At 40.0% G+C, this 27406-nt stretch overlaps 1 protein-coding gene and 2 long non-coding RNA genes across 4 annotated transcripts; all 3 read left to right on the top strand.

Moving 5' to 3' along the window:
- The first annotated feature begins 2701 nt into the window (after positions 1–2701).
- On the top strand, positions 2702–12525 carry LOC144995093 (uncharacterized). Of its 2 annotated transcripts, XR_013658730.1 has the most exons (5): positions 2702–6645; positions 7061–7108; positions 7256–7330; positions 8012–8896; positions 8977–12525. XR_013658730.1 is itself a non-coding variant. In XM_078954526.1 (4 exons), exons 1-4 carry the CDS (start codon positions 6507–6509, stop codon positions 8152–8154), a joined length of 405 nt encoding a protein of 134 aa, XP_078810652.1. In that variant the 5' UTR covers positions 2702–6506; the 3' UTR covers positions 8155–12525. The 2 variants fall into 2 exon arrangements, 1 of the variants encoding a protein (XP_078810652.1); XM_078954526.1 differs by having other exon boundaries at positions 8012–12525.
- A 36-nt stretch (positions 12526–12561) lies between these two features.
- Positions 12562–16366, top strand: LOC144995094 (uncharacterized). The gene is made up of 2 exons (XR_013658731.1): positions 12562–16065; positions 16144–16366. It is a non-coding gene; the product is annotated as an uncharacterized LOC144995094 (long non-coding RNA).
- Positions 16367–24339: 7973 nt separating this feature from the next.
- Positions 24340–25241, top strand: LOC144995092 (uncharacterized). Its single transcript, XR_013658729.1, has 2 exons — positions 24340–24814; positions 25158–25241. It is a non-coding gene; the product is annotated as an uncharacterized LOC144995092 (long non-coding RNA).
- The last annotated feature ends 2165 nt before the right edge of the window (positions 25242–27406 follow it).

Below are 27406 nucleotides of genomic sequence, written 5' to 3'. Positions count from 1 at the left end.
TGATCTCACTCATACTGTCTCTAATTTAACAACTACTTCTTTCCATTCTTCTATGTTTAGCTGTCCTTTCACACCATACTTTATATTTTATTTTAACATATGTTGTAGGCTGTTTGGGTGTTTCGTACCATATATTTTTCGTCCCCCTGTAAAGGAGCCCCGTCAGGGGATTTACTACCCATAGTCACAACTGTAGGCCAGTGAACTTAAACACAAATCAATTTTATTTGTCTGCAGTCCACACTTTTGAGGTTGTCGAAAAGATGCAAAAACTCCGAGATTAGTTTGGTGACCTTGGCCAACCAGGAGGTCTGGCACGCTATGTCCCGAGTTCTTGGTCCAGGGAGATCGAACTAGCTCGAATCTCCGACACCAAGGTCAATTTGATATTTATGCGAAAATATATATATTTTATTTATATGTGTGTCTATATAGTAATACAACTTTATATATTTCTCATTTTTACATTTTTTATTTTTTTTATTTTTTTATGTTCCCTGCCACCTGTACTGCCTTTTTACAGGAGTACTAATCCAGAGAGGGTCTCTAAAATACCTCTCCTTCTTTTTCAGCGCTTTTTTACTTTTGCATGCTGGGACTGGTTACCCTTTTAGCCAGAAACCTTTTCTGCTGTTTTATTCTGCTATTTTATTCTCAACACTGTGATCGTACGCAAAACTCACTCAGTCCTGTGGTTCGTCACTTCCGGTTGGATCTCGTCAAGCCACCGCTGGCAGATGAGGGTTAGACCTATGACGCTGGCCCGCGAAGAATTCACCTGCCGGGACTTTCTTCCAGACAGCCTATATTGTCCGGGCGTGCGAATGTCTGGTTACCATAGTAACTTGGGGCCAGCCTGTACTCTTCCACTTTGTCACAGACTGGTGCATGAGTTGTTTCAAAACCTCAATCATTAACAAACACACACACACCTTTATGTGACCACTCTTAATGGAATCTCTGTCTTAATGTCCCAATAAGGCATATTTCAGTATTTCTAGTGTACAATTAATTGTTTTTGTGCCAACTAAAACAGTTATCAGATACCCTGGAGGAATGATAAGATGGCCAAAGGAAGAGATACAGACCACGGATGTTAAAACACGAAAGCTCCTCACCATGCATGGAGGGTTCCATCCCAAATCCAGCACCCTGAGACTGTATGCTAGCCGCAAGAAAGGAGGCCGAGGACTAGTGAGCGTAGAAGCCACTATCCAGGATGAAACATCCAAGATCCATGAGTACATCAAGCTCAAGGCCCCAACTGACAGTGTGCTCAGTGAATGTCTCAAGCAATAGAGAGTAGAGGATACAGTGCTGGAGCCACTGGTGCCACAAACAAGTGGCTGGAATAATATACAGGAACATGTGTGCAGAATATGAACTGGAAACCCCAAGGTCAAAATGGGAAACACCTCCGAAGGTGGTAGAGAATGAGAGGGCAAAGATCCTGTGGTACTTCCAGATCCAGACTGATAGGATGGTAATGGAGAACCAACCAGACATTGTAGTGGTGGATAAAGAACAGAGGAAAGCTGTTGTGGTGGATGTGGCAGTGCCAAGCGATGGGAACATCAGGAAGAAGGAACATGAGAAACTGGAGAAATACCAGGGACTCAGAGAAGAACTGGAGAAAGCATGGAAAGTGAAGGTGACAGTGGTGCCTGTGGTAATTGGAGCACTCGGGTCAATCTCCGGCTCCGTCTCACTGAGGTTTAGCGCTCTCTTTTTTCCTCCACATGTTTCCATGGCGACTCCAGAAATCGGCAATCCATTGAAAATGGCTTGTTTTTAATCGCCGAGAACTCAGGGTTACCGAGAGGAGGTTAATTAACCCTTGTGCTATCCTAGGCACTTTAACGTTGGGAGTTGGGTCATCTAGACCCACTAGACAGTGCACTGAACCTTTTTTCTTCAATGATTTGTGATCTTCACTGGTGTCCATAAATTACATGAAATCTTTCAACCTTTATCCACCTTTGTCATGGTAAGGAGAACACCTCAATGGAAGGGGGGGTCATCTAAGATAGTACAAGGGTTAAGCAAACTCATAACCTGTGTTTTGGAACCAACATACACAGAGTAAGCAAGTGTAGGGTTACTTACGCAAGAGTTCAGGGTTAAAGTCAGGTTAGTTTCAACTTGCTTTTTGGAACACTCCCCTGGGAGTAATATTCTATAAAGACCAATAATTTAACGTCTTTCCAAGAAATTCTTTTAATGTGTAATAGTAAAAGCGATTCAGTTAGTGTTTTAGCTTTCTAAATGAAGTCAAAGCCTAAATACTTTGAATTAAATGTAAGGTTTTTCTGAATCAAATGAATGTTTCAGAATTAAATAGACAAAACATGTTTTTGGTATTCCATAAATAATTATCCCAAGGCATTTGGGGAAACGATGAAAGTTTAGTTTAAAAAATAAATATGGATATAGAAAAGAAATTCTGAAATAGTCAGATGGGGTGTTAGAAAACCCATGAGTGATCCCCTGATCATTCTGTGAAAGTGAAAGCTGGGATTTTTCTTTATCAGCGGAAACATTAAGCGAGATGTTTGCATAGCAGATGTTTTCTCTTCCAGATGAAAAAGACAAGGAGACAGATGCCAGCTCACGAATTCACTTCTCACGCTGGCCCCCTTCTGTCCCTGTTCTCAACATGCGTCCAACTATTTGATTGCCCATTTGTGTTTTTTTTCAGCGTGCTCTGTTTGTTTGTATGTATATACATGCATAATGAGATGGAAAAGTGCCAGCGTTCTCCGTGAAGATGGACGCTGACATGCTCCAGTGACTGCAAAGCTGGAGGATGAGTCCCACAGCTGTGGAGGATGGGCAGGGGAACGGACTGCTTTCTGCTCACATGAATGGCAGCATCTTCAGATCCTAGTGATGCTGTTTGGTGATGCCTTGTCTCTGCATTACATGGAGACATCCAAGAGATGCAGGTAAAAATCTTATCATGTGTTTTCTTAATAAAAGATCAATTCTTTATTTAAAGGTGCTTCCTTTTCAGCAGAAGGCAGATCAGTCCTGTTTCGCTGCTGCTTTTCCAGCCCCCCTATCCTCCGCTGATGATTGGTTGGAAGTGTTTACAAGCATTTGGAAAGCCTCACATTTTTACTTATTTACTTGTATCTTGCAAGAATGTACTCACATTAGAAAGGTACATCCTAAATCATGGCAAATCTAATTTGCGCAATTTCTTAGGTGAAGGAAGCTTGACTAATGGCTGCTTTTCTGGAGATGGTTCTAAGATTAAACAAGGACATTTCAACAATTTAAATGCTGTTATATTTCGAACATTTCATCCTTCATTACTTCCTGTCAGGTAAAAAAAAGTGGAAAACTGTTGTCTGAAATGAAGAAATTTAACTTCATCTGCTGACACGCTGTTTTTCCCAGGAAAAAACACTTTCCAGAGATGTTCAGCTGTGATTGACAGCTCATCCTTCCATAAAGGTTTTCATCAAACGAACTGCAGTCATATGCTGGCGTAAGGGGGGCATTGTGTTGTTCGGTTGTGAACAGTCACTGGGGTTAGGTCCAGCTTTGACTTTAGTGTTGTAAGACTGTTGTTCTAAGTTCCTCTAACACTGAACAAGTTAGCCCCCCTCCTCCCCCAGTGTGATGTGCTGGGTTACTCGAGACTGGGGAGAGGGGCTGCAATGACGTCCTCTACACAAAGCTTCTTCTGAAAGCCCCCCCAAGGCAGGTCTTAATTGTGATATGTACACCTCCCACCCCCTTTCTGTTTTCTCCTGCTTCCTCCAGCTATTAGGAATTGGATTTGGAGCAGAACGATCCATTTGGACTCTCTCTTCCATTGCTGTCCCTCTCTCTGCCTCAACTCCTCCTCTGAAGGTTTCTCTCATCAAAGCTCAGGAATTAATCTGTCTATTTTTACCTGAAGGAATGAAAGCAGTGAATGAGGTAATGCCTTCCTGTCCATCAGGAGAGCAGCAGCGCGTGGGCTCTCCGCTACGTTTAGGTATGGGGAGTCAGCACCACCATCTGGGCTGCAAACAGAGGAGCTGCTGAGAAAGCCACAGAAATTGTTTGCAGTTTCTTGCATGATTAAAGAAGGAATAAAGAAATAATGAGGAAGGAGCACAACTCCACCAACAACAAAGTTCTGAGGTGATTTTAGTACAAAAGGCCAGCTTGTGGGTTTGAAACAATAACAAACACATCTAAGTAGGTTTGTGAAAAGAAAGCGCCACCTAGTGGATTAAGACCAGAGGTGACAACAAAGCAAGTTTGGTTTGTTAGTCTAAAAAAAGCAAAACTGACATAATGTACAGGAGAGGTCATCCAAAACATGGAATCGTCTCATCAGTCTTTTTTCTGATTTTCAAACATCAAACTTCACATAACCAACAAATCAGCATTTGAAACGAAAACCCATCAAATCCATGGTTTGTTTTTGTTTCTTCAAACAGCATTTTCCTGAAAAAAAAAACAGCTTTGATCAGGGTTTCTGTCCCACAGCTTCAACCAAAGATGAAGTGGTTTTTCTCCATCACCCCTCACATTCTGTCTTCATGCTGCTCACCTGAAAAAAGGCCGTTGATCAGCCCTGTAGTTACAGCAAATGGGTTTGGATTTTCTCAGATTCAGATCCTTTGGGAATATTTGTATTTTGATCAACTTTAAAGACCAATCAAAACGGTGTTTTTAAAATGTTCTTGTTGCATTTTTTTTGCAAGAATTTAGGGGCTAAAACTGTGTTTCTCAGTGTGTCTGTATTGAAATCATTGTAAAACAGGAGCAGATGAAAATGCTGTAGATAAAATGGGAGGACCAAAACCTCCCTGAGCCGCTCCATTTTGATGTATCTGTCAAATAGATTCATAAATGTCTCTGTTTTCCTTGCCTAAGTGGGAATCTGGATCAAAACTTCATGGCTGTATTACTCCAATTTTGCTGCCATTTTTTTGCACCACTAATGGTAGCCTGAGGTTGTGAGGGGCTGTAAGGTAGCAGGAATGATTGTAAACTAGGGTAGTAGTAGTTCCTTACTTCTGCAACAGTCAAAGGCAAATTTCTTAGGAATCCCTGCTGCTCTAAAACAAAGTTTGTCCTTGAAAACGTCAGTTTTGTTATTTGTTTTTTTTTTTGTTTTAAAATGACATAATCATATTTGGAAGACCACTGGGAACGCTTTAAATACAGATCAAAAGATGATCGGAGTAGAACTCTGAGAAAAATTCAATTTAGCAGCTTTACCCTTGTGCTATCTTAGATGACCCCCCCTTCCATTGACGTGTTCTCCCTACCATGACAAAGGTGGATAAAGGTGGAAAGATTTCATGTAATCCATGGACACCAGTGAAGATCACAAATCATTGAAGAAAAAAGGTTCAGAGCACTGTCTAGTGGGTCTAGATGACCCAACTCCCAATGGTAAAGTGCCTAGGATAGCACAAGGGGTAAAAGGGAGCATTTTTCTAAAAATAAAATTCTCAAACACGATTGTACATATCCTAAAGGCTGTTAATTGCATTTATTTAAGTGCCTTCAAACACAAAAACCGATGGAAATTCACGTTTGCCGCTCGTAATACATGCAACCAAGATGCACATTGCTCCATTCCCCGCACGTATTCTAAGTGCGTCCAAGGATAAAAGTCGGCCACACATACTTCTTCGGGGTCCGTGAGGACAAGCAAAAAGTACTGCTTTTGAGCCTTAATTCGATTAACTCCCTAATATTGTACATGGAAACTTTTAAAAATGCATATAAGAAGACGGAAATCGGGGTATAATTTACCTAATCTGGTGGGTGGCAATATAGCACATGGAAACTTGTAAAATGCGAAGAAGACCGGCTCAGTGTGGGCGGGATTAGCATTCCACAGCGTAATGTGGGCGGGGTTAGCTTTCCACAGCATTCGGGCAGACATTGAGCGTTCCTCAGGCTGCAGCCAGGGGTAGTTGTTTTGGGTTGTAGTCAGCATTTGGTTTACATGTCTTTTTACACATTTACCATCATTTACATACACCAAATTGGGTCACAGGACCCAAAACTTTAGTTATTACACCATTCGACCACTTCTCTCCTCCCCTGTAGTTTCTCACATTCTGACCTACCAAGAAAGATCTCATTTTTTGAGCTGATGCAACAGGCCGGGGTAGAGAGCACTTAGCAACTTCAGGTTTCACTAGCGACAATCTTGTGTGAACTTGTCTTTTTAAAAACAGTTCTGTAGGTGTTTTCGTGGTCACAGTGTGTGGCATTTTACAATAACTGTAAAGAAACACAATCTTTAAGCGATTTACCACCAGCAGCCTTTCTTTTTGGCTAAGGACCTTTTGAAATTTGGACCAACCTTTCAGCCATCCCATTTGATGCAGGGTGATAAGCTGGACTTTTAATGTGTTTCACTGCATTTAGGATCAGAAATGACTCTAACTCACTGGATGTACATTGCAGACCATTATCTGACATCGACTTTACATTATCTGACTACGATTGAAATATGCTAATGTGGCCACGCCCCTAACCGCATGGACCAGTGCTCAGAGGAAAATTCAATCGTAGTCATGGCAAACTCCTTGGAACCTGAGGATATTGACGGCCATTGTTTCAGGAGTGCGAGCTGCATTGCAAGGTATCTTTGCCCCTACACCTGCTGCTGCAAATCTGGTAAGTGGAAATGTAAAAAAAAGAAAGGTCTATAGTACTTTATTGTGGAAATTGATGTTTTGCTAGCTAAACAGCTTTCCAAGCTAGTCTTAATTGTTTTAGCTAACGCTATTCAAGGCATTTCTTGACATTACAGCTTAATAATGTAATGCTATTTTGCAACTTCCTTGACACATAATGATGAAAAATATCTCTGAGTAGGCCTGTTATGTTATGTATGTCTGTGGTATTTTTATGGCACTTTACATCACTGTAACTCAAATTCATTGTTTGGGGGTTTTTTTTGGGGGGGGGGGGGGGGGGGGGGTCTTTTTATTTATTGCTTGTCTTCTTTCTCATTACAGATCTTTCTTATCTGCTAGAAATCACTAAGTTTAAATGTAATCTTTCTCTGTTTCATGCTTCTACTCTACAGGTTTACACACCATCACCATCCACAAGCTCAGCTGCTTCACACAGACCGGTAAGAACATCAGCTTTCTTCTATTGAGTACAGTCATGACATTTTTTACGGCTGTTGCTTTTTCATTTTTATAGTTTAGTCTTGAACTGATTTGTAAAATGTAACAAAACATCCATATGATTGTTTTTCTACCACCGCCCACCTCAGGTCAACATTCTGCCGCCACCCATGGCATCCACAAGTTCAGCCACATCTGCAGGGGCTGTCACATCCAAGAGATTGGTAAGAACTGACTGACTTATTTACTTTTAATGAGTAGAATTACGATCAATTATGTTGTGAAAATGTACCTTTTAATGTGTTTTTTTATTTGTTCGCTGAACAGATTATTTTTAGTTACCATATATATAATTATGTTCATATGAGCTCTGTAAGTTTAAAGCAGAGATGGGCAAACTTTTCGACTCGTGGGCCATAGATGGTGTGGAGTGTTTTGGTAATCCATATTATAAGAGAAAGAAATAACGTAGAATTTTGACAAAAACCTGTTTTAACCTTGATTAAAACTTTATATCTTCAAAACAGAATATTTTAGACTTTTTATTTCAAAGCTTTGGCTTTTGTTCTCATTTTTGTGCAAATTGCACCTATGGGTTGATGTCCGTCAAAGAAAAACGCAAAATTAGAGAAATGCTGAGTTCATGGGGTGTTGAAAAGATTGGGAAAAAAGGCTTTCCGACTGGGAAAACATGCGCGAATGTCGGAGGACAACATCTTCCAACACCACATGAATGCCCAATAACTTTCTGCTCCTAAAAGAAGATGGATGAATTCATATTTTGTTACGGCTGTGGCTGTAATATTTTTTTATTTGTATATTTGGAGTGTTTTTCTGTACCTGTTATCTTTCGTTTTCTGCTGCAGTGGGAGGTTCAGTCTTTCCTTTTTCTTTCCTTCCTATAGTGTGCAGATTGGATTCCACAGTGTCCGGAGCACCTGATTGGCTGTGGACTTCCAGCAGCAGCTTTAAAAACTGCCACATCATCTGTTGGAAACCCTCTCTCCCCCTGTCTCCCCTTTCCAGCTGGCAGCAGCAGAGCATTTGATAGACATTGTTAGAGGATTTGGTCCTTGTAATTTAGGTTTGGTGGTTTTTGTATAGTTTTGAGTTTTTCATTGTAAATAAATTCCCAGTTTAATTTTAGCCTGGGTCATGTGAGAGTATTTGAGTCGTTGGTGAATTTAGTTTTTCCTTTTTACCTTTATGTTACATCCATTTACCAACCCCTAGATAGGGGTGTAACAAAAGGGTAGACACCAGAATTACAGGGCAAATAAAACAACAAGGATCATTGGTATAATTGATTACAGTTTAGCAAGCCTGATTAATTGTTTTTAAGGGATGCATATGGCCACCAGGCCGAAGTTTGCCGACCCCTGGTTTATACCTTAGTAATGACTGCTGCTAACCCACTAACTTTGATCTATTTTTGTTAATTTTTAAGAATAAATATTGTGTCCTCTATTCTTAACAGGTTCCTTTTCCATCATATTTTCAATCAATAAGAAGTAAATCAGAATGTCAGCAAAGAAAAAATGTGAAAACATTTACAAAAGACGTTGCATGTTTGCCATTTTCTCCGAGGGAATCAGTTTTCGTCATACCTAGAGGAGAAAATCGAAGTCGCTTAGCTCAAGCTTGTCGTGGTGCTTTTGTCAGCTCTCCTCCCCCTCCCCTCTCTGCTTGGCTCCTGATGCGACACAGCTGTGACCACTCACCTCATCACCTGCCTGCCTTCAAAAGGAGATCCAGCTCCAGTATTCATCGCCAGTTCGTTGCCCCTGATGGTGCATAGCTTGGTCGCCAAGTTTTTCTAGTCCACTTATTTATGTCTTTGCCTAAGTCACGCTCTCTGTCTTGTTCCCAGGATATCATTACCACGGGTGGTCGCCTGAGTCATCAGCTCTCCCGGATCCAAGCCTCTACATCCTTCTGTCACGATTCAAGCCTCAGCCAACCTCCTGACTCACCACGAGCCTCTGCCGAACTCCCTGTCACGCCACAAGCCACGGTCGGATCCTCCAGTGACGCCACGAGCCACGGACAAACCTCCAGCCACGCCACGAGCCATCTTCTGGTCTCCCGCTACGCCAACTACCACCCAGGACCAAGAGAAAATAAACTTTATTACTTACCCCATAACTCATCTGTGTTTTCCTTCCGGGTTCCAGCGACTGGGTCTGTCTCGTCACGGTTAGCCATTACAAAGCTGCTCTAATTGGAAAGATTTCCTTTACCACAGAGTGGTCTGAAGATCAGCTCAGAGAAGACATTTCTGCTATCTTCAGAGGAGCATTTGGCATCTCCGTGCATGATGTTTTCCCTTTTCAGTTTTTGAGCACAATCTTCCACTTTCGGCTTCTCCCATCAGGGGTCGCCACAGCGAACAAGTCGCATGGTAAATTTGGCAATGTTTTACTCCGGATGCCCTTCCTGACGCAACCTTCTCAAACTGGGCTTGGAACCGGCTCAGAGGTAGAGAAGGGAACAGGGAGCAGCCCGGAGTCGAACCCTGGTTTCATGGACGGAAGACGCCGCAAACCAGCACGAGCTAAACCGGCTCCCTTTGAGCACAATAAAAGGGTGCAAAAAATTAATGAAGCCCAGTTTCACACCCAACTTTCCCTGGGGGGGGGGGGTTCTTTTGTTTGCTCAAATACCTCTCTTTACATCATGGCTGAAATTGAAATGCCGACACAGGTGTGCTTGATAGTACTGGTAAACTTTGTTCATGTAATACTATTTGCAAGTTTTGTTGAAATTATTTAGATATGAACATAACTAATTGTGACAGACAGGGCTGTGGGTGGTAGTTGTCCCTTATGGTGTACCATAGATTAACATTCATGGCCAGCACCTGTCTGTTGAGCTGTGACTGGCCCATGAGGCTGATAGATAGCAGCTGTGGGAGTCCCAGTTAGACGCTGGTTTCCTGGTTTGGCCTTGGTGAGTGATCTTGACATGTGGACCCCTTCTTCTAAAGTTTTTTTAAGCTTTTGAGTTTGCAACATTTTAAATTGTATTTATATTAACAGGTGGTGGCATGAGTTCTGACCCTGGGGCATGAGAGGTAACATAAGGGTTTGTAAACATGTGTTTGTCCCAGGGAGAACCAAATTATTTGTCTTTTTCCAGCAGAGTTGGCACTGCTGGTTTGCTTAGTGTTTTTAGTCATTGTTTTTAATGTTTTAATCAAGCTTGACACCCTTGCTTTTATCCATTTTTAAACTGTGTTTTGTGCTCATTTTAGTGTCTTGGTGGTTGGACCTGGCTGAAGGTGGCTGCCTCCTCCCTTTATCCTTATGGTAGCTGGTGGGTGCCATACGTGGTATTGTGTAAGGGGGACCCCCCTGTTTTCGGCCCATAAATTAGTGGTGTCCTGCTCAGGTGCACCTCTTCTGTTTTTGTATTTTTCTTTTAATTACTGTTTGGGTTGTGGTGTGTTTTTGTGTGTATTGGGGCCCTGAGCAGGTACTCCTGGTGAGGGTTTAGATTGGAGATCCCCCTTGGCATCGTTCATTGGCTACCCACCGGTGCAGTGGGGCTGAGATCCTGGAGGCAGCCGCCCTCATGCAGGGTTGGAGTGCGCTCCAACTGTCCTAGTTTATTTTAACCTTCCCTTTTAGGGAACTAGTGTCAAGTTTTTAATAAATTGTATACTTTTAACTACTATCAAATCCAGTCTCCATTTGGGGTTTGCAAGTGTAAGAGGGCATGTGGTCACATAAGCACAGTAACATCTTTAAATGTGACACTATTTATTGTTGTAAATTGTTTTTGATATTTACAACATGTTCAATCTAATGTTAAGGGTCAATATGAATCAATGGAGGCAGATGTCACAAATGGAGAACATGAGACAGAACAAGGAGGCACTCTTTTATCTGATTTCATGTATGTTTTATCCTGGATTTGGTTGAAAAACCAGTTCATTTACATTTCTTTTCGTCCAATTTAGCTTTTTTTTTTTTCTTTTTGCGGGTATGGGTATTACTGAAGGATTTCGGTAAATCATCGTCAGCCGAAGAAATGTGTGGACATCTGCGATCTGATCCGACAATTCAGGCGACCAAAATTTGTTGAAAGCACAGATATGCTGTATGTAACATTTGCCAGTGATGAAAACACCACGGAAGAAGCAGAAGACCTTGGAGGTCTCCATCGAGAATTCTTTTGCTTGCTTGTAAAAGCCTTTTTCCAAGAAAGTGGGGCATTTGAGGGTGAACTCTTTTCTGATTTTCATTAGTTAAATGAGTGATTTATGTTAACAGAATGCATAGAACATTTTTGTTTAATAAAATAAGTTTGTTTAAAGCTGACATGAACATATATTATTTGATCTGCAGAGTCCCCTAATGGCTTCATTCCAAGACTAAATGTTTCATACGTACAAAATCGAGTCTACCGCACTATTGGTCAGATGATGTGCCATCATAGTTCAAGGTGGAGAATGTCCTGCTCTCCTTTCCTCTGTTGTCTTGGACTACCTGCTGACTGGAGGTATGTTTGACATCTGCGTTTCTCCAGAGGATGTTGCTGATGTGGAACTCAGACAGCCTCAAGACAGTATGTTTATGACGGTGATTAAACTCTGTCTTCAATTGTATCCTTAATTTTCTAACTATTTTTACCATGCAGTGTCAGGGAGGGTGTTGGCAATTAAAATACAAATTGATGACATTTCATAAACACATGTTCTCCTTCTCACACTTTGAGATTGATCAAGCAACAACTGATGATCAGCTGCATCGAGCAAAACAATGCTGTGAGTCATGGAGGTACCACATTGAAGGTCTTCTAAACCCTGTTACCATGGACAACAAGGATGCATTTGTTAAAAATGCTATACTTGTCCATGTTCTACTACAACAAAAGAGCTGCTACGATCAGTTAGCTAAGGGGTTGGAATGCTATGATGCAAGTCTAGGCTGAAATTCATTGGTTGAAGAATGTGTTCATGGCAGAAAGCTGACAGAGGCAGAGAAGACATTTCTCAGACATGGAAATCCTGGACATATAATCACCTTTGTGACTGGAAGTAGCAGAGTCCCAGCAGTTGGATTTCAACCAGGTCTAAAGTTGAGCTTTGTTCATAATGAAAACAAGTTCCTTCCAGTCGCTCACAGGTGCTCAAGTGAGCTTGAAATCTTTGTAAATTCCAAAAATCTAGCTGACAATGATGAGTTTTGTCACGGGGTTCTCTCAAGAAGTCCAGAAAATATGAAAACAATGCTTTGAGTCCATAACAGGTTTAAAAGCATATGTTGGAAAAACTTGCTAAGATTTTGGTAAAATGGAAAATTGCTCATGCAACAGATAAAATAATTATGGGAGAAGTCTTTAACATCACTTCAAACTCCTGGCTTGATAGATGGACAACAACCAGAACACAATGATGTTATCAGAAACTCCTGTTTCTCAAACACATTTAAATACTGGAGATTGAAAAAAAAAAAAAAAACTCTCACGCCTATAAACTATACTTGGATTAGTGCTTCAAACAATAACCAGCAATCAAGAATAGATTATTGGCTTATTTCTCATTTGCAGATGTAGAAAACCGTTAAATAGAACCGTTTATACTTATAGCCTTTCCCTTAAACTGTGCACAAATACACACCCATCTCACAACACGTGGAATTTTAACAGTAAACTTTTACTAAATGATTTATTTACTAAGGTGATCAAATCTCTGTTTGAAAGTCAAGGATATGGAAATGACAAAGAAGTGGGAGTGGATTTAATTTGAAAGCAAAGGAATAGCAAGTGAAATTGGTAAAAATTTAGGAAAAAATAGAAAATTAAAGCAAAAGGAAATTGTGAGAAAGATGAATATTTTATGCAGCAAGGCTGATCTGGCCGAGTTCAACTTGCTCCAAAAACAACTTGATAACTGGCTCCAATGTTAGCCAACGTATATACAGACTCTTTTTACAATGGTGTTCTTCCAAGTAGTCTAAATCAAGCATGCATCACATTACTCCCAAAAAAAGACAAAAATCCCTTAGACTGTGGTTCTTCTAGGCCCATCTCGCTTCTGAACTGCGATTATAAAATCTTAGCCAAAGTTCTTGCATGTCGTTTAGAAAAAGTGCTGCCTACCATTATATCTTGTGACCAGACTGGTTTTGTAAAAGGTCGGCGATCCTTTTTTAATATACGTCGTTTATTTAACATTATGTATACCGCCAGTATTAACGAAACCGAATGCCTTCTCTCCATGGATGCAGAGAAAGCTTTTGATAGAGTGGAATGGATTTATTTGTTTGAAACTCTGAGAAGATTTGGACTTGGTGGACCCTTTTTATCCTGGATTAAAATGTCATACTCTTGTCCCTCAGCCATGCTCCTTACAAATGACACATATTCCAAACCGTTTAGACTACATCGTGGTACCCGTCAAGGATGTCCTCTAAGCCCCCTTCTCTTATTAGCCATCGAACCATTAGCTATCGCTATAAGAAGCCATTCTTCCATCTATGGTATAGAAAGGTGGGGCAAAGAACATAAGCTAGCTCTTTATGCCGACGATCTCCTGCTGTTCTTATCCAAGGCTGAAACGACAATCCCAAATATCTTAGACCTCCTGACAGAATTTGGTAAAATCTCAGGATACAAACTCAACCAACACAAAAGTGAACTGTTGCCATTGAACACTTCAGAATTCATTTTAGGAAGCATCAATCTGCCCTTCAAGATTGCCAAAGAGGGGTTTTCATATCTTGGAATTAGAGTGATGAGAGACTTTGGTGATCTCTTTAAAGAAAACTTTGTTAAATTGCAAACAAACGTGCAGCAGGATTTCTCTAAGTGGTCACCCCTCTACCTCTCATTAATTGGTCGTGTAAATGTGGTTAAAATGTCAATATTGCCCAAATTTCTATACTTGTTTCAGTGACTACCAGTATTAATTTCGAATGCCTGTTTTAAAAAGCTTCATTCAATAATTTCGTCATTCATTTGTAATGGTAAAAAGGCACGTTTACGTAAAGAACATTTGATGAAACCAAAACAGGAAGGTGGTCTAGGTCTTCCCAATTTTCGCTACTATTACTGGGCTGCCAATTTGTGTTGCATTTCCTTCTGGGGGAAATATTCAGATGGTGCTGGGCCAACATGGGTGGAGATGGAAAGACTTTCTTCTAGCCCTATTTCTCTGCTACAGGTAATTGGGGCATCTCTTCCTTTAAGCAAAAACATGTCGTTTAGCAATCTAATAGTCCATCATTCAGTTAAAATCTGCTTACAATTTAGGAAACACTTTGATCTGTTAAGAATGAGCTTACTAGTCCCAATCGCACCTAATGTTTTCTTCCCATCCTCGGCCCAAGATTCTACATTTCTCAGGTGGCAACAACAAGGGCTGAAAACTCTCGATGATTTATTCTATGAAAATAGGTTTGCATCTTTTCAGCAGATATCTGATAAGTACAAACTTCCAACTTCTCATTTTTTCAGATACTTGCAGATTCGTCACTTTGTTTCAGTTTCCATCCCAGGGTTTCCAGACAAACCCCCAAATAATGCAATGGATGAGATCATTACTTCCGATCCCCTCAAAAAAGCCATTTCAGCGATGATAGGTCTGATTTCAAGTCTGGATACAACTTCAATGTCGATCATCAAAAAGGGTTGGGAGACTGCTCTTTGAATCAACATCAGTGAATCAGAGTGGGAAGATGTTTTGAGAAAGATTTACTCCTCCTCAATGTGCGCCAAGCATAATCTTATTCAGTTTAAAGTGGTTCATAGGATTCACCTTCATAAATCCAAATTGGCTAGAATATACCCCAACATTGCCCCTACATGTGATAAATGTAAAACTGGGGAGGCTGATCTTATTCATATGTTTTGGTCTTGTCCCAAAATACAAGTTTTCTGGGGCAAAGTTGGTGAAGCATTGACTGCTGTATTGGGATCTAAAGTTCCTTTAAATCCACTAACATTCCTTTTTGGAGTCAGGGATAAAACCCTAAAATCGCCTGCTAGAGGTCAGGAACCAATTGTTTTTTCCACCCTTCTGTCTCGACGCCTAATTCTCCTAAAGTGGAAGGATGTTGCCCCACCCACAGTGACACATTGGATTAGGGAAGTGCTGTATCATCTCAAATTAGAAAAAAATTCGTTATACTGTGAGAGGCTCAGAAAGAAAATTTCTTTAGACATGGAAGCCTTTCCTGGACTTTGTTAATCAGCAGTCTACAAAGATTCAGGATTAACTTTGGTTTTATGCACAGGTGATTGATTTTGTTGTGCCTTCTGTATGTACGGTTAACTTTTCTTTATGCTCCTTTTTTTTCATGCAAGTATATTTGTCAGCGGGTATGGGGTTTGTTTGTTCTTTCTTATTTTTGTTTTATTTATTTATTGTTTTTTTATTTATTTTTTTAATTTCTTTAGTTGTTGTTCCAGTTGGTGTGATATATATGTAAAATAAATAAACATATTAAACACAAAAACAACTTGATGAGATTTATACGGAAAAAGCTGTACGATCCAGAGCTAAGTGGATTGAAGAGGGAGAAAAAAACACAACATACTCTTATGGATTCAAAAAAATATATAGACAAACGGGAAAAAAAATAAACAAAAATGGAATGTTAATTGAAGACCAAGAGGAAATAAAATCTAAAATATTTTCATTTTAGTCAACTTTATATAGCTCAAATTTTTGTAAAGAAAATTGCGACATATTTTTTACCCAAATTAAAGAACACATCCAAAAGATAAAAGATGATGGAAAAAATGGTTTAAAAGGATATAACTATTCCAGAAATTGAAATTGCATTGAAAAATATAAGTAAATCTGTCATGGTGCCTCTGGCAGCTCTCCTCCCCCTCCCCTCTCTGCTCTGCTCCTGAGGACTCCCAGCTGTTTCCACTCAACTCATCTACCTGCAGCCTTCATAAGGAGATCCACAGCCAGTATTCGTCACCAGTTCGTTGCTCCTCCATGGTGCTTGTCTGGTCTCTCATGGTCTCGTCTTGTGAAATTACTCTTCAAGTAATTATTTTTACTACACCTCATTTTCAGGAAGAAACTTCCACAAGTGTTAACCTGGGATTGCCTCCGGACCTATGGTTCTTCTCAAGCTCACCACGTCTTCTGTTCACGCCAGCCCTTCTACTCAGCCATCACAGAAACCCTCCAGCCACGCCACGACTTCCAGCCAAGATCCCTGTTACACATCAGACTACTCACCTGCTGTCCACGGCCGGAAATCCTCGTCATCGAATCAACCTCCAAGAAAAATAAATATTCTAACCTACCTCCTGGAGAAAAGTACAACAATTTCTGGGTTTTGCCAATTTTTATCGGCGACTCATTGGTAACTACAGTACCATGGATGCTCCCCTCACCCAACTCACCTCCATCACCAAACCCTATGTTTGGAACTCCAACGCTGACTGTAGGTGCCATGAATTAATTTTGTTTTTTTGTTAGGATGAATGAATTTAACTTTCATTTATGTTTTCAATACAGGCCGTTGAATTGGTGATCAGCTTGTGGGTCACACGGTTGCGGGCGGTGACCTTAATTGACTTTATCTCGCAGGCGGTGCTTTACCTGTGTAATATGGAAGGGGGGGTGAGCTGGGTTGCCGTATTTTTTGTTGACCACTTTATACGCTTTAAATATATTTATTTTATGTTACCTTTAATTACCCCTTTTTTGGTCATGATTAAAAGTTCAGCAAACGAACTTCATTATGCATGGTCCATTTTTTTTTTTTTTTTTTTTTTTTTTTTAGCTCGAGCGCGTCATTCAATAACCCAGACCCAGTATCAGCCTCTTAGCGACTGTTTGGTTTTGAAGTCGCTACATTTTGTCAACAAAAAAGCTTATAAACACTAATAAACATATTGTGTGATTGAGCAACGGAGCTGAGATTTGGAGTAACAAAGGAGGATTCAGGTACACGGACATTGGAGAAAGTACAGAGGTAGGCGCTAGCTGTCAAACAGTTAAGGAGGAGCTGCCATCAAAGCAAACTACAGCCAGGTAAGACCACCTGTGGATGTGCGCATGGAAGCTGGGCCAGTGGAAGGATTGCAGTTCAAAAGTTTGAAGATTGGAAGCGATCGTCTGGCTCGTGGCTGAAGGAGCTTTAGTTCTGCGCAAAACATTCTGATGAGTGACTTTGCTGAGGAACATAATGCTGTGGTGCGTGAATGCGCTCTATTGGTGAAGTTGCCACTCTGCTGTTTTTGTTCCAAATATGGATATTATTTGGATAAAGTTTATTTTGCCTCCGTGAAGACAATATCCAAAGGTGGCTAAAGAATGAAATGTGCCATAATCCCGCTGATGTTGCATGTTTTGAATTGAACAAACATTGAATGAAATTAATGACTGAAGGTCTGATTAAAATGGAGCGTGACAAAAGACTGATTAAACCAACGGCCAAGGCGTTGGCAAGTAAAATCGAAAAGCGTCAACATGAACGAAAAATAGCAGTTAATAAAATGAAATCACTTAAGAAGACAATGTTTCACATGTCCAATCATGTTTCAAGAATTTTAATCAATTTTGTTTAACTGCTATTGCCTCACATGATGTCTTTTTTTTGCCTTTTTTGATGTCTTTATTTTTGTTTTATCATCACAACACAAAACAAACATAACAACTCCCTGAAACAAGTTTGACCTTAAGTCCACATTCAGTATAGTGTAAAGCAGGTAAAACATAAAAATTACAATTAAAAAAACATTGATGCAAGATGGGACAAGCAGTTCAGTTAAACATATATTCATACAACCACAATCAAAGGTACAAGGAACAGTCACAACCCCAAATAGATTTTAACTGCGTGCCATCGATGTTCAAAGATATCTGATTTTAGTTGTAGCAATGCTGTCATTTTTTCCATCAAATAAACGTGTTTGATTCTTTGTTTCCATTCAGTTACAGAAGGTGATGTTACATTTTTCCAATTACCTGTTATGGTTTTATTTGCGACCAGTAATAAAATGCGCATTATATATTTTTGATCAGCATCAAGGTCTTTTGGATATACACCAAGCAGATACGACAGAATACTTAAAGGAATGTCATGATTTACAATAGTTTCAATCTCCCTCTTAATATCTTTCCAAAATTCACAGATAGCTGGGCAATCAAAGAAAATATGTGTATGATCACCAACTTTTCCACATTGCCTCCAACATAAGGCTCTGGATGAGCCCTTGGCAAAATTAGAAATCAACAGGGGTGTGTGAAAAAAACGCATTTTGATTTTCCAGTCAAACTCTTTCCATAGTTGGCTATTAATTCCTACATGGCTGTCCTCACACAGTTTATCCCATTGTTCATGCAGTTAGATTCCAATTCCCATTTTTCTTTGATATTATATGTATGCTGTCCGGTGGCAGTTGAGAGTCTCTTATACAAAATGGAAATATGTTTATGCGTCGGAAAGTTTTTTTCTGCGATTGTAGTAAAATATTGTTCTATGCAGTTTGGGGTTTTATTGATTCTGTCTCGCTCTTTGTGCTTCATGATGTAATGCCTGATTTGTAGATATGTATAAAAATCATTCGGCAGAAGACCAAATTGTCTTTGAAGCTGTGAAAAATTATAATTCAAAAGTTATAATTCATTTGAAAGCATCATATTGTCTATAAATCACCCAAACAGGAAAACTCGAAAACCTGTTTTACTCATAATTATTTATCGCCCCCCCGGCCCATATTCAGAATTTTTAAATGAGTTTTCCGACTTCCTATCGACTATTGTCTTAGATTCTGATCAAATTATAATATTAGGGGATTTTAATATTCATGTTGATGACCCCAGTGACTGCCTAGGAAAGGCTTTTGCAGCTTTATTAGATGATGTTGGTTTCACCCAAAGTGTGAATGAACCCACTCACTGTCATAAGCACACCCTGGATCTTGTTCTAACCCATGGTATAGAGATCAGCCAGCTGAGTGTCCTTCCTCTTAACCCCATCATTTCTGATCACTTTATGATTACCTTCCAGTTTACATTAGAACATTCTACTACCCCAGTGAATAAGAAACAGCTTAGAAGAACCTTAACTGACCGTTCTGTGTCTGAGTTTAAACACACAGTTCAGCCAGTACTTAGTGATATTCTGAGAAAATACTCTGAGTCCAGCTCCCATAGCATCAGTCCTAGTATAAATGACCACTTTGTTAATGATGCCTTACAAGCCCTCAGGAGTACACTCCATGTTGTTGCCCCCTTGAAACCTAAGTTCGTCAGACAAAACCGAGTAGCACCGTGGTTTAACGCTGAAACTTGTTCTCTTAAACAAGAAACCCGTAAGTTGGAAAGAGAATGGCGCCGCTCAGGTTCAGAGCAGTCTCTGGATATGCTACCCCTAGGAAACATAATCAGGAAACACAGAATTAATTTTCATTGTTTTGGCGACGATACGCAGTTGTATTTATCCATGAAGCCTGACCAGAATGACCAGATAGAGAAACTGAACGCCTGCATCAGTGACATCAAGACCTGGATGACAATTAATGACCTCCTCTTGAACCCAGAAAAAACTGAGGTCATTATACTTGGTCCTAAAAACCTCAGAGATACTCTGTCTGCTCAGATAGTCTCCCTGGATGGCATAAGTATAGCCCCCAATTCCACAGTTAGAAACCTTGGGGTTTTACTTGACCAGGATTTATCATTTAAGGCTCACATATCTCAGGCGTGCAGAACTGCCTTTTTTCACCTGCGGAATATTGCTAAGATCAGAAATATACTTTCTAAAAGTGATGCTGAAAAACTCATCCATGCATTTGCTACGTCGAGGCTGGATTACTGTAACTCCTTGTTAGCAGCGTGTCCTAAGAGTTCCTTAAGAAGTCTCCAGCTTGTTCAGAACGCAGCAGCTAGATTGTTAGCTGGAACTAGCAGAAGAGATCACATCACTCCTGTGTTAGTTTCACTTCACTGGATCCCAGTTGATTCCAGAATCAAGTTCAAGATCCTCCTGTTAACCTATAAGGCCTTACATGGAATGGCCCCGTCCTATATTAAGGACCTCATAGTCCCTTATCAACCAATAAGAACACTTCGCTCGCAAAATGCAGGACTGCTTGTGGTTCCTAGAATTAGTAAAAGTACAGTTGGAGGTAGAGCGTTTAGCCACCAAGCCCCTGTCTTATGGAATAAACTCCCAGCTCATGGAAGAGAGGCCGACTCAGTTTCCACATTCAAAGCTAGACTGAAAACATTCCTCTTTGGACAGGCTTATTGTCAGACTAGTTAGTATTCAGAGATTATTTAACTTAATGTTAATTTGTTTAAATTAAACTTAATAATAACTATTTGTTTTAAAAGGCTGCTAGAAGTTGAAGCTGGGGTAACTATGGTGCACTGGGGTTCTGTCCTCTTTCCTTTTTTACTTCTACCCTTCCTCTCCTCTATTCTTGATCATAATTTATCATTTAGTTCTCCATGCCTCTGTTTGGTGCAGTGATTCATGTATTGTCCCTCTTTTCCTCTCCCCTCCTGGGGAGTGGGAGTGCTTCCAGACTCCAGTTGGCTCATCCGTGCTCCAGTTCCTGACCGTTTACCTCGCCTCTGCTCCTGCTCCTACACCTGGCTTTGGATCCTGCCTCTGGCTCATCTCTGGCTCGTCTCTGCTCTGTACCTGACCGAGTACCTCGCCTCTGCTCCTGCTCCTACACCTGGCTGTGGTTCCTGTCTCCGGCTCGACTCGCGCCGTTGTCTGTCCCCACAACCACGGCTGGATGAAGCTCGTCTGCTGGACTTTTATATATGTAGTTGTAGATTTAGATAAGTTAATTCTTCTCTAAGATTTCTGGTAAATCACCTGTCCGTCCTGGGGGAGGATCCCTCCTTCATGTGGGCACCCCTGAGGTTTCTTCGTTTTTTCCGGAATCCGTTTTTTTTGGGAGTTTTTCCTTACCGTGAAGGGGGGTCTAAGGGCAGGGATGCCAGTATAGCTTAGTCAGTTTGTTAGTTCATTTTAGTATTTTTCTATTGAACTCTTTGTATTCGTGATCCTTTTGATTTCATGTTTTACTTCGAAGCCCATCGAGACGACTGTTGTTGTGATTTTGGGCTATACAAATAAAATTGAATTGAATTGAATTGAAAAGGACTTAAGTTCTGTTCCATCGAACAACTGGTTAAGAGTTATAAGGCCTTTAGTGGCCCATGTCTTAAAGGTGGGATCCCACATTGAAGGCGGAAAGTCTATATTACCGACAATAGGCATTGCTCTGGAAATTGACCCTGTGTCAAGTAGCATTTTTTTTACTACCGTCCATATCTCTAAAGTATGCTTGATCCAATTGTTTCCAATTTTGATTTTGTTGACAGATTTTAAATCAGTAAATGGAAGAGTAGACAGCCGCACCCCTTTAGTTTCACCTTGTTCCACTTTAAACCATTTTACTTCCTCATCCTCTCTAATCCAGGCCACGATTGCCGTCAACTGAGCTGCCCAATAGTAAAATTTTAGGTTTGGTAGAGCCAAACCTCCCTTATTTTTTGGCAAGAATAATGTTTTTAATCTAATTCTGGGTCTTTTTCGCTGCCATATAAATTGAGTAATCATTTTGTTTAACACGTTGAAAGTTGACACCGGAATGTTTACCGGAAGAGATTGAAACAAAAACAAAAGACGAGGAAGCACATTCATCCTCGCTGCTTCTACTCTACCCAGTAGGGATAGAGGTAAAATTTCCCAGCGGATCAGGTCATTCTTTATTTGTTTTAACAGGTTTTTATAATTAGCGTCGTAGAGTTGTGTGGGTTGGGGTGTTAAAATAACTCCCAAATATCTGAAACCCTGTTTTGACCAATGGAAAGTTACCTCCTCGTCAAGTTGGGTGGGCCACAATCCAGATGTCATCATTGCTTCTGATTTATTTTGGTTGATCTTATATCCTGAAATATTACCATAATTATTTAAACATTACATAAGTCTTGGAATTGTTGTTTGAGGATTTTTCAAAAACAGTAATATATCATCCGCAAAAAGGGATATTTTATGATTCATCCCTCCCCCGTCTTCAATTCCCTCAATCTGGTCATCCTGGCGAATTGCCTGTGCCAAAGGCTCAATACTTAGAGCAAACAAAATGGGTGACAGTGAGTCACCCTGTCGGACTCCTCTCTCTATGTTAAAAAAATCAGAGCAATGCCCGTTCACTCTGACTTTTGATCTAGGATTTTTGTACAGTAATCTGAACCAATTTACCAACTTCTCACCAAAACCCATTTCCATTAGTGTGTGTTCCAGGTATTTCCACTCCACCTGATCGAAAGCTTCCTCTGCATCTAAGCTGAGAAGCATGGATGGTTGGGAACTTTTGGCCATTAGTGATTGTAAATTTAGAGCTCTCCTTACATTGTTAGTTCCTTGACGCCCCAAAATAAATCCCGTCTGGTCTGGATTTATAAGTTTCTTAATGTACTTTTGGATCCGGGTGGCTAGGATGGATGTTAATATTTTATAATCCACACACAAGAGGCTAATCGGGCGATAACTCGAACACTGTAGTGGATCTTTTCCCTCCTTATGTAAAACCGTGATAATTGCTTCAGACCATGACTCTGGAGGGTTTGCAGAATCTAAAACGTAGTTAAAGAGTTTACATAATATGGGAGTCAGCTCATTAACATAAACTTTATAGAATTCTCCTGCAAACCCATCCGTTCCAGGTGACTTGTTCTGTTTTAATTTGCCTATTGTTGCTCTAACTTCTTCTTCTCCAATAGGTTCTATCATTCTGGAGGCCTCTTCTGGTGTTAATTTTGTCATTGATACTTTGTCAAAAAACTCCTTGATTTTCTCTTGTTTTCCTTCTAAGACTTGATTTTTATATAGTTGTTTATAATATTTTGCAAATGTCTCTGATATAGTTCTAGGGTTAGTTACAATGTTGGTATTAGATTGTTTAAACTTCGGAACTATGCGGCTTGCCTGTGTTTTTTTTAACTGAAATGATAATAATCGACTGGCTTTATTTCCAAATTCGTAGTATTTTTGATTCATAAATCTAAGGCTACCTTCTGCCTTATATGTTAATATCTCGTCAAGTTTCGTTTTATTTTCTTTAAGTTTGTCAAGAGTAACTTGTTTTCTCTGTTGCTTGTGTTCAAACTCCAATTTTTTTATTTCATTTTCGATTTGTACTTGTTTCTGAAGCCTCTCTCTCTTTAATTTGGATGCTATGGAGATTAATCTTACACGTATCGTAGCTTTTGCTGCATCCCATAGAACTGACGGAGAGACCATTCCATTGTCATTAAAGTGAAAGTATTCTGCTATAGCTGACCGTATTTCCTCTCTAACTGAAATGTCTGCCAACAATGAAACATTTATTCTCCAGTATCTGAAACCTGGTTCCTGCCCCAAATCCACTGTCATCACTACTGGGCTGTGATCTGAGATTGTAATAGGTTCTATCACACAGCTTTTAACTTTATGGATGTCCGTTTTGGTTATGAGAAAGGGATTTAGTCGTGAATAACTTCCATGTACTTGTGACATAAAAGTGAAATCTTTATGATTTGGGTGGAGATGGCGCCAACTGTCAACCAACCCGAGTTCTTTTATCAGATTTAACACACTTTTAGACATTCTATTTGGCGGCTCGGAAGACATGGGTAATTTATCTAGTTTGTTATTGAGAACACAATTTAGATCTCCACCTATAATCACAATGCCTTCCCCCTTATCAGCTACCAGATGTGCAAGTTTTTTGAAGAAAAATGGGCAGTCTTCATTAGGAGCATAAACATTTAGAATGCTCAGTTTAAGTCCTTCAATAGTTCCCACCACCATAATATACCGCCCCTCTTTGTCTCGAAATATTTTTTCCCAGTTAAAATACACAGTTCTGTTAAACAAGATGGCCACCCCTCGTTTTCTATGGTTTCTACAAAAACTGTAGTAAACTTGGTCCACCCATTCTCTTTTTAGCTTCAGGTGTTCTGTTTCTGAAAGATGCGTTTCTTGGAGTAACGCTACAGCGCAGTGCAACTTCTTAAATTGCCCCAGAATTTTTTTCCTCTTAATAGGGTTGTTAATACCTTTTACATTATAAGTAACTAAGTTCCACACTCCCATTTTTTAACTGTTGTTTTATGTATTGCTGTCTCTTCTTGGCATCAATATGTCTTGAACTTAAATAAAACAAAATTTTCCTTTTTTCTTTTTTGTGGAATGTATTTAGGTAAACAATGTAAGTCAGGGAGAACAACAAAAACAACAACAAAAAGAAAACATTGAACAAAAACCAGAACTTCCATTTTTTTTCGGTCAGACATTGAACCCGAACTGTATTAGCGTCTGACCCCCGATAACACTGGGTGTTAGGTCAAACTTGAGGAAGCTGATGCTTCAAGTGATTTTATATTAAAAGTAAATAAAAACAGAGAGAGAAAAAAACACAAGAAGAAAAAAAATCAAATGAAAATCTAAAGTAAAAATGCATAAAGGTACATTCTGTTAAATTTGAGAGAAAATTAATTTTAAAGTAGTAAAAAAATTAAAGAGAGGAAAAGGAAAGTTTAAGTCTGTAGTGGGCGCGGTATTAATCAAGGTCCAGCTGTGCGCACCAGGAGCAATTTTGAATGAAGTGCATGTGTAGCGCCAGATCAAGCAAAGCTCGAGAGCGATCGCCAAACTTGTGATCCATCTTAATAAACTCATCTAAAAATCTAGTTAAAGGCATCGAACCCACGGAGGCAGCCGGTAAGATTTGATCATATTACGGGGCGTAGTTGTTGTGATCCGCTGTGCGTTAAGCGCCGGCTGCGCGCTTCCGCATCAGGTGTTGCGTCAGTGCAAATGTTTGTTTAGTCTACCGTTTATTGTCATTTATTCCATTTATTGTCATTTATTCAAGCACTGCTATTTATGAAATATATGCATTGTTGTATTTTCAATGAATTCCCGAAATTATGAACCTATCATTAACCTATCAATTGTGTAAATCTAACTAATTATGGAGTCATGAATTTATCTGTTGATTAATGTTATATATTTATTGTTGTATTTACTGTGGTAAATTGAGAAAATATTATGTCTTGTTTAGGTTTTTCACCACACATTTATAACCAGCATCTTGCCATCACTGTGGAAACCTCAAGAAATTGAATAAAACAGAAAAAACGGAAAAGTACGTCTGGATAGTGTGTGAAGTCCTGCTCACAAAACTCCGTGGATGCTTTCCCCCTTTCAAGTGGGGTAAAATAACTTGACAGTGAAAAACCGTCTGAAAAGGAAAACTGACTTACAGTAAAAGCCGACTGTCAGTGAAAAAACTAAATCGTCAGTGGCAAACTGGTTGTCAGAAGAAAAAGAAACCACAGAGGAAAATAAGAGGTTAAAATGGCCGAGTCTATAAAGTTTGTGGAGCAACTGAAGGCTGAGAGGACAATGGCAAAAAGAACATTCTCACGTCTCGTCAACACTATACAAAGAAATTATAAAGACATGCCTGAAGAGGAATTAAAGGACAGTTTCAATAAACTTAACATAGAAGCAGAGAGAGTCATGAATGCAAATGATGAAGTGGAGATGGGACTCATTGCAGAGTTGGAGGCAAAGCTGGACACAGAAGGTGATGTGTTAACAGAACAGCAAAAGGCAGACAAAACAAGAACTGCAAAAGAATGTGAGTTAAAGCTGAAAGAAACCAGAGCTCTCCTTCAAGATACTCTCTGGAACGATTATGTACATGCTGAGTTAAACACAGCTTTCCAAATAGCTGAAGCTGAGTGTGAACGTGCTGCTGCAATACGCCCAGATGGCAACCAGGAGGCATATGACTTCATACTCACCCACCTACATGATGTAGCAAAATCTACAAAGGACACGTACAACCAGTGGAAACGATGAGTCCCATCATACGGCTATGAGGAGTTCCAAAGTCGTCTCAAAACGCTTGACATGATGATTCCAAAGTTAATTTCCAGAAAAGCAGAATTCATAAAAATAAAGATCAGAGAGTCTGAAGAGCAAAGGGTTGTTTACCCCATGAATATTCCAGCACCTGTCATCAAGTTGAAACCCATGGCCCTCCCTAAATTTGGAGGAAATCAACGTGACTTCCACAGGTGGAAAAAGGAATGAGAAGCCCTTCAGAAACAGGGTGAACCAACTGGCTCAAGTGAAGTGAAGAAATACCAGCTGTTGGATAGCCTCGACGAAAGAATACAAAGAAACCTCCGTCTAAACACCTATAACACAGCTGAAGAAATATTTCGATTCCGCCATTGCAGTCGAAATAGTGGAAGAACTGCAAGGAATGACACCTGTAAAGAATCATCAACCGAGAAAAATCATTGAATTGATTCGAGTGGTGGAAAAAGCACTCCTTGACCTAGCAGACCTTGAAGAAACAGGTGCAATAAAAAATCCACTCGTAATAAAATCCATCGAAAGCAAACTTCCTACAGTAATCAAGCGAGAATGGTTGATGCACGTGGCGGACAGGAGAAATGCTGTGACACCAGACAATCGTTTTGACCGCCTTTTGAGCTTCCTCAAAAATCAAGAAGTTATATATGAGCAACTAGATCAACTGTGGGATGATGAGCCACTTAGGAGAAAAACTGAGACTGAAATCAAGCACACAAGAACAAGAGACACTAAATATGACCAAGCGGTGTGTGTAGTTTGTGGCGACAGCAAACACAAGAGAAAACTCTACTTCTGCCAGCAATTTCGACGTCTGAAAGTAGAAGCAAAAAAGGCAGCAGTTAAAAAATTGGGAGCATGCAGAAAGTGCTTGGAGGTCCACGATGATGACTCCTTCTGCAACCCCGCCTACTTGTGTAAAGGTCAAGATTGCAAATTCAACAAAACGCCTGCACATCATTTTTGCCTTTGTCCAAATGTTCCTCTCAGAAGGACTGAATCCAACCAGAAGAGGAGCAAAGCGGAAAAAGAAAAAAGTCAGAGAAAATACACTCAGGAACAAGAGGAGTTCTTCAGCAATCTTTCACCGGAGCTAGCCGAACGATGTCGAGATGTATTTTCAAATTCAGTCACAAGAGCGCTTAATTCCAGAAAAGAATCAAGTTTCAAATCAAAAATGGACTGCAAGAGTTTCCAGTAATCATGATGCTGCTGACAGTCACAGCAAACGCTGGGCAAAAAATTGGAGCATTGATTGACCTGGCTTCCGACATGAATTATATCACGCATAGAATGGCAAAGAAATTAAAGCTCAGAAGTGAGGAAATAATGCTTGTCGTTCATGGTGTTGGAGGGATGAAAGTTTGTGTGGAGACAAAAAGATACCTCCTTAAAATCAGAGTACAAACTCCAAGCGGCACC

This window comes from Oryzias latipes, chromosome 11, assembly GCF_053564925.1.
Source record: "Oryzias latipes strain Hd-rR chromosome 11, Olatipes_Hd-rR_3.1".
In the NCBI taxonomy this organism is placed as follows: Eukaryota; Metazoa; Chordata; class Actinopteri; order Beloniformes; family Adrianichthyidae; genus Oryzias; species Oryzias latipes.
Note: the sequence above shows the minus strand (reverse complement) of the source record. Positions and strands in the feature narration are given on the sequence as shown.